The sequence below is a fragment of the Rhopalosiphum maidis genome, chromosome 4 (genome assembly GCF_003676215.2).
Source record: "Rhopalosiphum maidis isolate BTI-1 chromosome 4, ASM367621v3, whole genome shotgun sequence".
In the NCBI taxonomy this organism is placed as follows: domain Eukaryota; kingdom Metazoa; phylum Arthropoda; class Insecta; order Hemiptera; family Aphididae; genus Rhopalosiphum; species Rhopalosiphum maidis.
The window spans coordinates 29,788,183-29,805,878 of record NC_040880.1 but is presented as its reverse complement, the minus strand read 5'-3'; the positions used below and the strand labels follow the sequence as shown (position 1 = coordinate 29,805,878).

The window sequence follows — 17,696 nt, the reverse complement described above, 5'->3', positions numbered from 1 at the left end:
TCGTCCACGGAGTCCAAATAAAAAATTGTCCGCTAAATAACTTAAATATATCCATGATGCGGTAGGTATACATAAAATATTATCTATCGGTCTATCACTATCAATGCAACTTAAAATTTTGATATTGCGGACGTGTAGATCCTTCCCTATTTGCCTTAAAATATTGTGTTTATATTATTAGTATTTAATTATTATATTAACTTATACAACTCAAAATTTAAAACTCAATTTTAAAATATATTAAAAAACTCAAAAGGAGTCAAAACATTTGGAAAATTATACTATGTTCTGAAAATTTTAATATAATATTCAGTGAAAATTGTAAGTGACTTGTGACTAGTGACTACCGCTTCTTATTTCTTAATTACAATAAAAAAAAAACAAAATTAATTTTAATTGAATTCCAATTTTTCCTTATTTTTTTAGAAATAAATACTCACATCTTTAACAATTGAATATAGCAAATATTTATTCTTCAATATTTTTATTGTTTATTTAATTTTTGTTTTATGAAATAGGTACCGAACACGCTTAACACATATTTTTTTTAAAAGTAATATAATTATTAGGTAATAGAAAACATAAAATGAATATATGTCTTTATTTGATTACTACACTGGTACATTTATTGAAAACTATAAACAAATTAAATTATTATAAAAGTATAACATATTTTTGAGCAATAAACTTAACAAATATTTTCACATAAATATCAAATACGAATTTTTATTATTATTGGATATTTTAATTGAACTGCAAAATAAATTTAATTAATTAATTCTGTGGTTGAATTATAATATTAACGATAATACAAAATGTTCATTATTATTATTATTATTATTATATTGGTACTAATTCAGCTCTATAATAATATAGAAGATAAAATATAACATTTACATTTTAAAAGCCATACCCATACTTAAGATAGACATGTGGAGAAAAATCAAATACATTTTTTACAGTTTAAAAAAATATGACAACCACTGTTCAAAAACAATAAAAACAAAATATAACAAAACAAACATACCTTTTAATCTGCATTTAATTTTAATTTAGAGTATTAGGTACTTTGATATAATCTTTAATTACGGAACTCTTCATTCAATAAATCTAAATTCCTATAACATATAATAATCAAATTAATATTAGATATAGTTAAATTTCAGACATATGTAATATGTATCCAATGAAACTTGAAAATAAAGTAGGTATATAATAAATAGTGATTAAGGTTTTAACTTTTAAATTACTTAATCATTTTTATCCTCACAATAAGTTAGCACCACAGCTATAATGCACATATATGAGATAAATCTAACAAATTTGTTAGACTTTATTTTTGCTAGAAAGCTTTTATAACTTCTGTATTGCTAGCTATTATACTCAATACTCCAATAGCATAACTTTATATTGGCAAAAATATTTCCTATGTACAAAATGTCAAGCACATTTTGTTGGAAACAGTTAGACCACTCAAAAAATTTGTTGTATTTTGTTTTAAGTTTGTGTTGTTGAAATAAAGTTCAACAAATATCAAGGAGTCCTTTAACAGTATCCAAAAATTTAGGCTAATATTTTTTATTTAAATAAAAGTTATCTAGTATAAAATTATGCTGTTTGCAGCACAAACTTTAAAAAAAAGGTCTCCAAGTGAAAATAAAATTTAACAGATTCTGTGAGTAATCCAACAATGTGTAATAAAATACTTACAAATTTGTATTATATATTTTATATGTGTCTGTAATAGTTGTACTACTAACTATAAGAGAGTCATTTCAATATATTAATTGTTATAAGCTATTAAAACTGTCCGTGATCTGTGTACAATCAATTATTAGGCCACTTGCCACCTTGAACGTATATTATGTTCATTTAATTATATATTTGTATAGCTATAGCATGTTTACCTTTCATTAACAGCTTTAAATAGTTCAGGACGTTCCACCATTGAAATAGCCAAACGTAATGTACTCCAAATAGTATCAGATAAGGCTGGACTTTGAAAATTTGTACTCACAGCTGAAGCTTGTTGGTTCAACGCTTCTAACAAGTGGTCTATGGCTTCCCTATTATATTATATAAACATATGTAATTGTATTTTGAATAATAGTAATAATGTAAAAAAATAATTTTTAACAAAATTACATATTGTTAGAAGGGCTAAAAATTCACAAACAACAAATATTATACAGTGCTATTAAATTAAATAAATAAATAACCTGTATGTATCAAGATGAATACAAGTAATTCCTAAATTATAACGAGCCCTTACAAAACCAGGACACAATTGTAAAGCATTGTGATACGCTTCTATAGCTTCTTCACATCTACCACCATTAGCCATAGTTGCACCCAAGCGATTCCATAAACGAGCATCCTGTAGAATGTAATATAATTTAAAAATAAGGGTAATAAAATTCTTTTTTTAAAGTTGTATAATAATTCTTTATCTTAAAAATATAATTACTCACTTTAGGTCTAATTTGTAGAGCAACTTTAAAACAATCAGCTGCTTTATCATTCTCATTATTAAGATTAAGTAGTACACCCAATCCATTTTGGACATCTGCATCTATATCTCCTAATTCTAAACTTCTTTGAGCTGCTTCTATGTACATGTCCTTTACAGATTCATATAATTTTCTAAAAAATAAAAAAAATTTATAACCCTATTACTGTGAAAAATTTGAGCTGTTACAATTTTAATACATTTAATATTCTTCATTTTTAAATATCTTCTAAGTAAAAATTAACTTCAAAAAAATATAAATAAATCATTCAATAAGAAATACCTACGTAGTAAACAGATATTTCATTATTAACGAGTCTTCTTCTAGTTTTGGTTTTGATTTTACAATGTCTGAGTATTTGGGATTTTGATTCAACCATTCCTTAAAACAAATGTATTCATCTTTACAAATCAATATTTATTTTAAATTGTAACTAAAGATAATATTATTACCATAAGCATACGACAAGCTTGTAAATTGCAACTTTCATTTGTGTAACATGCCGCTAAACAGAGTACAGCTGTCAAATTTTCTGGTTGAAGATCAAGACATTTGTTTAATGCATTTATAGCTAGCTGATCCTAAAAATATGTATATATTTACTATTAGTAACAATAATTAAATACCTATATAATATGTATAGTTAATGGTAATTAATAATTATCATATAAAATTTAATAATATAATACAATTCATACAATTAAAATTTAATTAATTAATAACCCACAAACTAGTGATACAAAAAGTAGAATTTGACAATACAAATATTATAATGTTATTTTTTATAGATAAACCAGATAATGTCGCTATAACTTCAAAGTTCAATATTTGTACATTATAATATAAATGTATACTATACTAGTATGATGTAATAAATTAATATTAACTGAGACCTTGAAAAAAAGGATAATTTTAAAAATTTATCAGAAATTGGAATAAGTAAACAATAATGTACATGGCTAAGTTAACATTTCATTCTTATTTTTAAAGTAAATAACCATTTATTTTTATTTTATATTTAGTTAAAATAATATATATTAAATATGAATTTACTTGTTCATTTTCAGCTTGAGTAGTACCTAAAAGTTGCCAAGCTTCCGGATTTGAAGGATCCTGTTTAACAGCTGCTTCAAAGCACAAAACAGCTGATGGTAATTCACCATTTTCTAAACGACGCTTTCCCTCAGTTAATGGATTTTCTATTGAGTCCATCTCATTATCTGGTGTGAAACTATATTCCTATACAATAACAAACATCATACTCTAAATAATTTTCAAAGAGTAAACAAAGATATATTTTAATTAAGATTTAAAAATATGTATGTTTACTTTTTTTCTTTCAGCATTTTTCATTTCCTCAAATTCAGAATACCATGTTTGAAAGTTTGACTGATCATTTCTAATTTCATTATCATTTTCACTTTTATTGGCTTCGATCACTTGATCAGTCAAACTTGAAGATTCTTCTGCAACCATAATTGGTTTGTCTATTCCTGATGTACTAGGTACCATTGTATTCAATAAATTATTCATTTCCAATTCCTGGTCAAATTCACTAAACTGCTGAAAATTTTGATTGGCAAGTAATGGGTTCCCATACAACTCCATTCCAAAATGATTGATAGGCATATCAAAACTATTTTCAAAAGACATTTTACTTTGTGATTCCTGAAAAAAAAATATTAATATGCAGTTTTAATAACATAACTATAACTTATACTACAGTTTATTATTTTAAAAGTTTATTTATATTGAGTTTCTCGTATTTTTTACATCACCGACCAAAAAATAACACCAATTATAAAATAAATACTAAAATATTGACAAAATAAAAAAAAAGGATAAAACAAAATAAAAATTAGATTTATTTTAATTAATTTTTTTTAGTACACAGGTAAATTAAAAATATGTACAAGTACATCATAAAATAATGTGATATAAAAATAACAATTAAATATATTAAATAATAAATATTATTAATGTATTCTTTTTTATATTTACACCTAACATCATAACCATTATCTTTGATCCTTATCTTATATTTTGAATAAACTCGTGAATGTATAATTTATTAATTTATGTGTTAAAATACACAATTTATGAAAATTATTAGTATGAAGTGTATGAACTTAACTTAAAAATGTTAAGCAAATCATCGACATTGGATGTACGCTTTATTTATGAACTATAAAGAGGACACGCATTTGTATTTTAAGGGGCTGTATTTAGACAAATTTTTATATTTTAAGATAATTTAAATTTTAAATAAAACTGGTTAAAACTTCAAAGTAACTTATAAGTGGTCAGTATTGAATGGTTATTACTAATATGATATGTTGCTGAGTAATTATGAAATTATACGGAGAAATATTCTTGTTTAAAATTTAAATTAAAAAAAAAAAAAACTTTTATAGTGCACTATAAAGTTGTTTAAAAACTTTTTTTAGTATTGCGTTTTAAAAAAAAAACGATATTCAAGTTTATTAAACGTAAAAACAACTGGTTTTAAAATAATAATTTTTTTTAGTATTTGTAATAGGTACCGAAAAAATAATAACTGTATTTACAACTGTTGCACTGTTGAAGTTCTTCTAATTTAATGGTGAAAATTTGATTTTTTTAACTAGGATTATTTAACCTAACGTGATTAATACCCGCGAAAATGGTTAATAACAAATTATTTATAGACGTGTGATGTACTATTAACAAAATTACCATAAAATTCTGGCTTGATGTAGAATTGATATCATCCAAGATGTTCATATTTTCTTTACTCTTATCGAAATCGAAACGAGATTTCATAACGTTAATCCTAAAATTATAAAGTAAGCAAAAAAAAAAAAATGTAAACTTGGTAATTATAATAAATAACTTACTCTTGGTTTTGATAAGATTGCTCTATTTCTTTTACCCATTCAGAATTATAACCAAAATCATCAACTTCATCTTTAATTAGCATTTTATTGTCTTTAGAGCTCCAAATATTTGGATCGAACAACCGGTCCTAAAATATAAACACAATTTAAGAAAAATAATCAACTACAGCTAAAATTCATATTATATAGAATATTAATAAAAGGTATTGTGTGTGTATATGAAATTGTGAGCAAGTAAGCAATTCATAGCCAAGTCTATTGAACTCGTGGTTTTGAAATTATACACATAAGTATAGAAAAGATTTGAACATTATTACATGAGTAGTTTCATGTTTGAGGGACCTATAATAAGTTTATAATTAATGAGTAGTATTGTAACTTGTAAGCATACTTAGGCTTGTTAACTTTAGGTATTATAATACCTAAAGTTAACAAGCCTATATATTATGGTAAGTCTAGATACATCAGCGTTCGTTATTGAAATATTGAAATATTTTAATATTTTACAGTTATAAATGACGATTTTTGGGTATAGCTACGGAGAGTTATAGCCAGGCCTTGAGCCTGATAAAATAATAAATTTATTGGCACAAATATAGTCAGGTTTATTTGAATTACTCATTTTTTGTTTCTTTTACAATTAATTTTTGTAACCAAAATATGAACATGCAAATACCAAGCATAGGGTTACTAATACATCAATTATAATTTATAATATTGTATTCAACCTATAGCCATCGGCATGACGATATATAATAATTAATATCAACAGCTGTAGTGTGTAATAATAATAGTAATTAGCTTAATTAGCTAATCTATAGATAAATTAATTTACGCCAATTTTATTGATCTATCGCATTTTAATAATAATAATTAATAGTTGATGTAATAATTATATCTTATAATATAAGTTATACATCCTGTATGGATAATAATGTAATATAATAATAATTATTAATTATAATGTAATATTATACACTATACAGTGATACATAGTATCATTATAAAATTATTATTTTTTAAACGCTCATTTTAAATAGTCATTCAAATTAAACATAAAATTGGTACCTGTTTTTCAATTCTTTTTGTAAATTGTGTTGGCCAGGCATCTTCACTACTACAACCTTCAATGCCTCTCATATTAGCTAAAAGGTCGTCCATTTTGAAAGTATCATTTTCCATTGAACTAAAAAATTGATCTGCTAACTAAAAACAATCAATTGTACACAATAATCTTCGATTTATTAATAATATTTAAATTACCTCTCCTGTGCTTGATTCTAAAAAACGTTGATCGTTGCTTTCAGCAGTTTGCGTTGATTGTTTTAGGTCTTGATCCTTAAATGCATGGTCTTGTACAAAATGCGTGGATAATTTAACTAAAGAATTTGAACCACCACAATCACTTTCAACTAAGTCACGTATCGACATTTTGAACTAAAAAATACATAATATAATGTAGGTAATTATTTTTTAATTTTTATATAGTTATTAAATGTAATTTCAGAATATGTTATACACAATTTCAGTATAATTTTTTTCAAACATTAACTCCAGGCGTCGTTAAAATATTTAATTAATACTTGAATTAATTGTTAGTGCTATAATACAATTAATACAAGGTTAAAAATTCAGTAAAATAACAAGAAAAATTTTCAATACTTTGACCTGTTCCAAATTAAAACCTATAGAATCGCTAGAATCTAAGAATATAAACAAAAATATACACAGAATTACCGTTATATTCCGTGTATACCAAGTTGTATGAAAAATTAATTAATTTATTTGGTTCAATAAAATAAATAAATTTGAATTAAAGGATAGTTTACTCGCAATGCCCATACAGATATATTTAGTCCTGTTTTATCTAAAAATAATAGAACCAGTCTAAAAATCAAATTACTAATTTATAAAGTTCTCCATAAGAACAATTACACTATGAACTTATCGACTTCAGCTTTTAGGCATGGTAAAAAAAATCTAAAAGAAAATATTACAAGCATAATAATATTTAATCTAACAAAAAAATAAATTTAAATTTAAAAAAAATATAAAACAAAGAAAAAACAAATAATTAATTAAGCTAAATGTCGCTAATGATTGATACCTTAATCATCATCTTTCATGTCAACGCCAACTAGTAAAAGAATACTAATTATACGCTTTTTGTATAGATTGTATATTTTAAATAAAAATAAAAATTAAAACATTTAGTTACCCGTTTTTAGATTAGTACTAGACATTTGTTAGTCCGGTATAAATTTCCCCATAAAAATAACATCACTATAAAATAAGGAAATTTGTGACACCGGTTCAAAATATATGTAATACCGGTATAATTTTTATTAATTTAATAATATACTCTGCTGACCAGTTATACAAGATTATGAGATGTATATACTCGTAATATGCTCGATGAGTTCAAAATTGTAGAAGTTCATTATTATGCATATAAATGCATAATTTGCATTAATATTTCAACTAATAATTATTGAAATAATCCTTACAGGTAAATATAATTTCACTCGATTTGACTTTATGATCGGTATAATGATATCGCATGGACTATTGCTAAAATTGTATATTTTTGTATGACAAATCGGCCATCTATATTGAAGTGGAATCAAATAAAATAACAATTAAATTGCATTAAAAAATGGTGTGTAAAATCTAGTAATGATGTTTGTGTAGCTATAATTACTAAATAGTAATTTTTATTTTAGAAATATGAAATAAATTAAAAGTAAATTGCTAATAAAGCAATTATAATAGGTAGGTATATAGTAAGTGACCGTAGTTACTCAAGAATAACCTCTTATGAGCCGTAAATTAGCCCGATGCCGACACAGAAAATAGAATAACTCAATAACCCATTTTGATTGCAACCATTTCAACACCCTCTACATTTTAAGAACATTTTATTAGTCTTTACAATACCTAACCAACTTCACAAGTGGTTTCTACCATTATGTATGAAAAAGACGAATTAAATTCACCCACAGAATAAATTACATTAAATTTAAATTTAATATATTCTGTAATTCAACCAACGACTATGTTCATTTTATTTTCATGTTTCACTCCAGTATAATGTATACAATATAAACATGTATACATGTTCATATTTCATGAAGTCCCTGGACCATGGTATTACTTATTATTACTATTGTTCATTTCAGAGTTGTACTATATTGAGGTTTCTATAAAATTACAATGAAAATAATAATTGACGACGGTCGATGGACGTTGACACGACTCACCGATAACATTTTGATGGCAATTGAATAGGTGCCTAATAAATTGTACAGATACGGTCACTATTCTCTATATTAGACTATACTAATAGTACAATAACTACAATACGTCTGTCTGATGCCGTTCTGGAATTTATAATCAGTTAATTTTATATTCACTATACTCATATAGCTTAGATATATTTAAGCCATGGCTACTGCTATTCTAAAGATTGTGTATGACGGTGAGTCAATGCGGGTAAATAAAAAAATTAAAAGAAGTTTTAAAAATTACATTGGATAACAATATAAATATATAATTATATTATATTATCACATTAAATACAATTTTCTAGGTAATAATTGTAAATTTATATAATTATATAGGTGTATTATGCAAAACATGATAATTATTATTGAATAATTAGGATGTTGGTTGGTAAATTCTTATTAAAAATTAGGTACTTTTTGGAGAATGAAAATATGCAATCCAGCGTTTTAACCAAAATGGTATAGCCTATACGTGAATATCATAATTCATAATATAGTCAATATAGAATAGGCTAAACCTAAAGATTCTATATATTATAATATGAATAGTCGATAATAAAATACAATTTGCTATCAATAATATAACTAATTCATCACGAAAAAAAAACAAGTATCGGTAAACCGAATACGATTTATCAATTATAGAATCTATAATATTACCTATGATTTATGTGGCCATCAAAGCGGTTGTAGAACACTGTACAGTCACATACTTACATCACATAGAACAAAATAAATACGGCTGGCAGTTCATACAATTTTCAGGTAGAAAAAAATGTATACACTACATAATTTATTGTTATACATTTAAACTGTTTGGGCTGTGAGGGCAGAAGCATAACTATAAATCAGAGTCGCTGAGGCAGTATTAAGTGAATGTTGGCACCAATGGCACTCATCTATTAATGCTACAAAAATTCTTCAATTTTTAAATTAAAAAAAATAACGATAGTTTTTATTATTATAGTTAATTTAATATATTTAATTTTACATTATAATATAAACTATATCTTACACTTAACAGTATTGTCAAACACTCATACTGATAAAATAAATTTTAATGTAACTCTTTAATTCATTTTTCATTGTCTACATTTTATTTAAATTAATAATGTATAAAATCCCAGCACAGCCCATACTCTTATATGAAATTTATGTTTCGCTTTTTTTTTCACTCTTTATAACGGTATGATACGAATTTTAAAACAAAATTCAAATTGTTGTTTTTATGAAGGTCAAGGGCTCTTCCAAGTCCAGTTCCTCGGAGCATGACGTGTCTTGCCATACTATATAGTTACGTTACTGAGGTGGACAGAGCTAGGTAGCCCTCTAGTTTTATTGTACATTTTTAACAGAAATAAATAAATTGTCAAACTATAATAAAATATATTATTATAGTTTCATTGTTGTGCTATGTAAAGGCCTTGTGAATTTTTGAAACATTTAGTGTCAATTGTAAGTTGTATATAAATTTAATAGTTAATAATGTATGACAAATTATTTGAGATAATGTGCCTTCATTTTTGTTTAATTTTCATGATGTATAATACAGGGACTGAATGTTTCTTAGGATAGTTTTAAAAAATGTAATGTTATTTTATCTTGTAAAATATATTTCCTGAATTATTTTAAACGTAATAAGTGTTCATGGTATGCAAATAAAACAATAGATAGTACAAAATGTTCATTTATCCATCAAAACAAACATTTTGAGAAGTAATCGCAACATACATAAAGACAGTTATTTGTAGGTACCTAAATGACGGACATTTTTGATTGTTATTAGACATACGATTAAAAACGTAAGTTGAGTACGTCTCTCTACTAGTCTTTCATAGTTTCATCATTTACAAAATTGAATTTCATTTGCTTCTTATTGCATAGCATATACAGGCATATATTATAGACGTGTACTCGTGAATAAGACACAACACACAAGTCCTGGTATTCAAAATTAATATTGACACTTTTTTTAAATATAGGTGTTTTAAATATATTTAATGTTTCACACATTAAATCAGTTTTTTGGATCAGATTTGTGTTAAAAAGATAAAAATGTTTATGTATTTATTCACGATATGTGTTTAAGTAATTTAAAAATTATATTCAAATAAAAAAAAAATGTTTAATTAAATACATAGGTACATATTGGAATTTTGCCAATCGCCCAAATTTAGCTGATGCAAAGGGTAATTTTAATTAATAGACACCTAATAACAATTTAATAAACAATTCTTGGGTGTGAAAAACATTCAAATTGTTCAATACGTAATATCGGTTAAATAGTTTAAATAAACATAGGTAAATTATTTTCAGTTATATTTTTTATAGTTTTTACTTAGGTATATAATATAATATAATGCCAATTTCTATTTATACAACCGGAAAATTGAATACAAGGTTAAAAAAAACAATAAACTATTATAATTTATAACTAGAACTAAAAGCATCCGAAAATTATTGATCAACCTTTTTTTATACGGATTAAAGTTTGTACATAATGGATTTTTTTGTTATCATTATTAGGTATTGAAAATGTATAGTACGTGTATTAAATAGAACAATATCAATAAATGATACAATGTTTTTTTTTACATGATTACATGATTGAGAAGGTCATTCATATTTACAACTCCTTAGAAAATCGTTGAAGAGAAATTGTTCGCTATACAAGAATACAATAAAATTAGGTATATATTGGCCATTTTAATTTTAGCTTTAATAGTTTTAAAAAAAATAATAACGATGAAAAGGGAGTAAAAGAGATTTTTCGTAATTCATATTTATTTGATTTCATATTTCGAAGCAGAAAATTATACAGATAATTTCAATTTACAAAAATTAATTTCGGAAAATTAATTTATTACTAATAGCTTTACGATATTTTAGTATTTAAAGTTTAAATGAACGAAATAGTGAGTCAACATTTTGCGAGGTACTCTTGCATATTATATATTATTATACTACTGGTATACCACTCCAAATAAACTATTAACACGAATAAATCATAAACTCCTCGTTAAAAATTCAATTTTTATATAAAAAAGTACTTCAAAATATTTTCAGCTTTAGAAAAAGCAAATAAAACCTCATGCTGTCGTTAAAAAAAAACAAAACATAAAACAAAAATTATAACGACAGAAAATAGTAAGAATTATAAAACAGAAAAAAAGTTACTTTTAACCATTTATGATTATTTAAAAAAATATTTTCAAAAACTTTATTAGGTAGTTTTACATTATAAATGGACGGGTAGTATATAAATAACATTTAGGAAATTGATTAAGAATGGATTCTTCCCTCCAGACTTTAGCTATTACTATATCCTTCTTATATATCACTTATACTTATTGTAAAAATAAAATATGTTATTAATTGTATAATAAATATTTAAAAACAAAAAAAATAAAAAAACATTGCGTATCATTTGTTTACCGATTACCATACACGTCCATACGCGTAATATATTATATTGGTAGGTACATTATAATAATATATGCACGTCGCATCATACATTCATACTATATAATTTTATAAACGATATAAATAGGTACTAGGTACACAAACTATATGACGGTATCCTTATGACAATATAACACTTAGGTTCAAGGTCATCATTTGGAGAGGGGCGAAATGTGTATTCGCACTAACTTTTTTTAAAAGTCTTCTTTGGCTTGCAAAAAATAAAATACAAGTGCCGATATACACAGATATATGTACCTATAAGTATTTTAAATCAAATATTGTGTCATAATAAGGAAAGGTAAGGGAGAGTCAACAGAGCATTATGGAGGTGTAGGACTACGGGGTCCGTAGACCCCGCGTTATTGAGAGGGGAACCACAGTAATTTCGGGCCTTTGGTTAAAGTAAATTTGATTGCCGTGAAAAAAAAATTGAATAATTGCTTTTTTAAAATTAAATTAGTGTTAATCTACGCGCAGTTTAGACATAAACATGTTAATTGACAAATTTGCCCAAAAAAAATGCTAGAAGATCGTAGAAATTTAAATAAAGTAATTCAGTAAAATTTAGTTATTTATACATTAAGTAATAATTGTGTAATATTAAATAAATATTGTTATTTTATATCATATCAACATTTTAATTAAAATAAGTGATTTACCTACATCAGATTAATATTTTTAAACTAATACCTATCTAAAAAATATTTTAGAGGCCCATTTTTTATTTTTGCGGGGGGCCCAATTTTTTTTATTACGCTACTGTGTAGGACAATGGAGGCCGACCCTATATATTTAGCAGAGAAAGCAAAGAAATAGAAAGCAGAGGAAGTATGTTCTCTCTTAATCCCTTGCCACCAAAAAAATGCCCAAGATTGTGGTCTGGTAATGATTTTAAATGACTTGCGAATATGTTTTCACCAACAATAAAAAAACTTTAACAACGCCCTTGCTTAGGTTGGTGTTGGAAAACATAGAATTAGCTACATTTACCATGAATCACGATTATCGAATTATATGATTCAAATACTCGTAATTGTACAAGAAGAATTCGTAGTTTTTATTAAAATTGATATTATTTTGTTAATTTTTTTTCAAAATCGTGCACTGCATAACTCGCACAAAATATTAAATGTTACTTATTAGTTATTAATGTTCATAGCTTATAAGACCTAATGACTATAATAACGTGATACATTATGATGGTTAGGTTTAGGTAGATAAATTATTATATTGCAATATTACTGTATTGGCAAGTTAATTTGCAATTATTTGACCGAATAATTTTACATACATTATAATACCCGGTGACCTGTACAAGTGTCATTATCCTCATCGTACGTACGCAGCGGAAATAATAGGTGGTTATAACTTATAAGTACGTACGTACATACTTACATAAATAATATATAATATAGCAATGTAAAATCTGCAACGAGTTTTATGGATTTTTCAATTCGATTAAAATAACTGACATTTTACACACGAATGAGCGTGTGTATTTATTATATGCTATATTTATACCTTGATTACGGCAGTTAGCATTAAGACGTATAATAAATCGATTAGTAATTTGCATAAAACGTTAAAAATAAATAATTCTAATTTCTTTTAAATATACACCAAAAACGGCAAAAACAACACGCGAAATTAAAATAAGTATATTTATAACATTAATCAGATATTTCTCAGTATTAGTGCATAATTGCCTATTCGTTAAGTGTACCTAAGAAAATTTTAAATACGATTTATTCTGATTACACATTGCAGCTATACCAATTATTATTAGGTAATAATAATCTTGTTACTTGTTGTCTACCTGTTACATGTAATTATAAGATAATATTGTATCTAAATGTATCAGCGATGAATAGATATTAGATCTAATTAGTAATTACTTTCATCAGAAGACAGGTACGTACACGAAAACGAAATTTTCTCCAGACGGTTTGTCGTACATACATTATAGGAATATTGAGTACTTCACTTAACTAATAGGTAAGTAATAATAATGGAGTTCGATAACCTTATACCAGATGGCAGATAAATAAATAATAATTATGATCGTTTATGATTATGCGCGTTCCAGAGACAATAATAATAATAAATAAATGCGTATATACCTGCTCGCATCGCTAATTAATCGCAAATCGCAAATCGCAATGTCATCATAATATTAAACTTGTACGAAGAACCGATAACAAATTAACAACTATATTATGATCGACCGACGAATTCAAAATATTATATTGTCGAACGACGCTCAACACACTATTACTCATTAGTCATCGGCATGCATACGATATTTATAATACAAATAGGTACGAATAGACAATAAATGGCTTATTAGCGAGTGAACGGTGGTCGAAACTATGTATAATGGCTACTGGCTAGTACTTACCTATGGGTTTTAAGTAGTAAGTACACCTACTACGTAATAACTACAGGTACCCAAATCCTTCAAACAGCTGCATAAGGTTAGGTAAGGTTTATAGTTTACTATATTAAATATATTTAATATAGGTACCTAATGGCTAATATGTTTACAATTGACAATTATTGGACTAACAGACGTGTCAACTTTTGTAGGTTCTGTCTCAGCGTGTAGTAATGCATTTGAGTGTGGCAGAGGGTAATATAGTGACGATCATATGTGAGAGCTTTTATTTTAACACATGCATAATGTGTATGTTTTATGGTAGGAATATTGCGAATTTGTGATCCTACGATTATTCCTATACGGCTATACCATGTTTCCAGGAGCAATTTGTTTACAAATTGTACTTTAAACAAGTCAACGTTAGTGTACACGGCATTTATTACCACACAGAAGCGAGCGGTCAGTGGAGTACATCTCGATTCACGAGTAGGAGTTACTCTAAAGTCCATACACACGGTATGACTTGTGTAACCTAACCACTTATATTACCCGTACATAATGTATAAAAATAGATTTCGATATTTGTTCTGTTTAACATAATATACACGTCTTACAACTCTTACACCCCGCCGTACAAGTGTAAATCATATTATTATAATGCGTATTTGATCTGTCAATATCTATCTTTGAATCTTACTGATGTCGATACCTAAAATTCCTAAAGTACCTCTGAGGATCTAGAGAACATAATATTGGATATATATTGCTATCCAAGTACTAATGCAGCAGCTATCTAATTTGTATACTCATCATGTAGGTATGCTATTTATAAGGTCATTGTACGCGTATAAATCAAATGATTTAGATATAGTAAGTACTACAATGCTGTAAAATGTATATATTATAATATAATAACACCACCATACAAATCAAACCAAATAAATAGTAACTTAAAAGATAGATAAGGTATGTAGTAAATATTATAATTTAGGTACCGTTTAACTAAGCATTTGAATAGTTAAAACTAGGTACATATATTTCCAAAGTATATTGCAGTAGATGGTTAGAACTTTTAAAATCTAATATAAATTTAATAAAATGTACATAATATTATATTGAAAATTAAACTATAACGGGCAACTGTTAAATTATACCACAAATAAAATGTATATATTATGTATACAGTAGTACTTTTTAGATTTTTTTTTAATAAAAACTTTGATTAACTTAACAACATAAATGTTGATCTTGATTTATAAAAAGAAAAAAATTATAAAATTGTACTTCACAATTTTCACATAATTTATTAAAAAAAAAAAATAAAATAAATTAAATAGCGTTGTTATAGCATGCACATTATCAAAAAATTATAGTTCTCATTTATCATTATAAATTAAGTTAAAAAGCCAACCTAGCAGCGACCAGTTTTTGTCAATCAGTGGTTAGGCTACACTATCACTAAGTTAGCGTGCTGTATAACTAAACTATGCCCCTATGCACAAGTTGGCCACCAAGTCATTTTCTTAACTTGAATATATTAAATTATAATCAGTTACTTGTAAAATTGCATACAAATATCCTGAAAACAATGTTTTGAATATATTTATAATGTATTAAACAAAAACCAAAGTAAACCATTATTACAGAAAGGAAGATGAAGTAATGGATTCATCGACTGTTGAAAGAGACAAGGCGCAGTGTTGTGCTGAAGTTGTAATATGCACAAACTAGAAAATATTATGTAATTCAAATGTATAATAATAAAGCTGCTTTAAAGTTAATTCTACATAAATAAGTATAAATTAAAGTGAATGTTTAATAACAAATTTACCTACTATTTGATGCAGCATTCACGTCGTATACTAACAAAGTTATTCTAAAAATCACATTTCTTTAATAGTAAAAATTGAATAAAAACATGAATATTGAACATGAACATGAACTTGAAAATTATCAAAACCAAGATAAAATTAACAAGTGTAATAATTAAATATTAGGCATATAATAAATACAAAAATAAACATTTAGTTAAAATTTTATTTAATCACCCAAAATAATAAATGTATACTCTTTACAAAATAAATACTTGATAACATTTGTGCACAATAATAAACAATTATACATCAATCAATCTAACAACTGTGCTTTACTTAATTGTTAGATCAATTGATATGTATTTTAATAAAATAACAATATTTTATTTATTTATCTTAACATTATTTACAAGTGTATCAAAATATGACTATAAAGTACCATTGTGTACCTATTTACTTACAAAGAGAAAATGAGATATGAACACATTATTTTAATTTTATATTATACATTATCATAATAAGAAAACAAAATATTAGTTATTTAGGTAGGTACACTGTAAAAATAATAACTAAAAATAAGAATATTTGGTAAAAGTATTAAAATTTAATCAAATTTTATGAACTACCTAAGAACTTTGATGTTAAATTATAAATAAATAAAAAGAACTCTACAATCTGTCGCAATTAATTTTTTAAATAATGTTATGAATAATTATAATGATGAAAATGGTCAATTTTTGTAGTTGTTTTAAATACTGGTCTCTTTAATTATTAATGGAATATAATAAGAGTTAGGTAGCTAGGAATAAGAGATAGTTAGGTAAGGTTAGTTAAGAAAGCAGATTTTTCTCATAATTAACATACAATTTTAAAACAAGTACCTAAGTGTAATAATTATTAACATTACCAAATTGAAAAACTATTTAAATTAACATAAAATTAATCAAGGTATTTCAACGTGGTTATAATAATAATACTGTGAACAATATAGTAATTCAACCATTTAAGTATATTATTTATGATTATTTCTATAGAACTGTAAAAGAATCAATTTTTAATTTTGGCTTTAAATGAAAACATGTAATCAAATATTTGAAAAAAATGCTTGCTAAAAAAATGAAATTATTAGAATTGTTCAAAAATAATATAAATTAAAATATTTTTAACCAACTTTATAATGATATTAAAAATAACTAAGAAATCCAACTATACATAGACATTAATTTATCACATTTTATTTTTATTATTCCTACAGGTTTTAGTATATACCTATTGCATTTAATTATTTATTAAAAGTTATCACTAGTACATCTCAAAATAAAAAAAATTACAGAAATATAGTTATATAGTTCTCAAAATTGTTTTAAAAA

General features: G+C 25.2%; 1 protein-coding gene across 1 annotated transcript; it reads right to left on the bottom strand.

The window, feature by feature from the left end:
* Nucleotides 1-838: 838 nt before the first annotated feature.
* LOC113559459 (peroxisomal targeting signal 1 receptor) lies at nt 839-6,817 on the bottom strand. The gene is made up of 12 exons (XM_026965307.1): nt 6,650-6,817; nt 6,455-6,592; nt 5,387-5,514; nt 5,226-5,322; nt 3,840-4,178; nt 3,564-3,749; nt 2,963-3,091; nt 2,797-2,891; nt 2,472-2,643; nt 2,220-2,377; nt 1,908-2,066; nt 839-1,118 (listed from the first exon to the last, which is right to left on the bottom strand). The coding sequence occupies exons 1-12, from the start codon at nt 6,815-6,817 to the stop codon at nt 1,082-1,084; spliced, it is 1,806 nt and encodes a 601-aa protein (XP_026821108.1). The 3' UTR covers nt 839-1,081.
* Between the last annotated feature and the right edge of the window lie 10,879 nt (nt 6,818-17,696).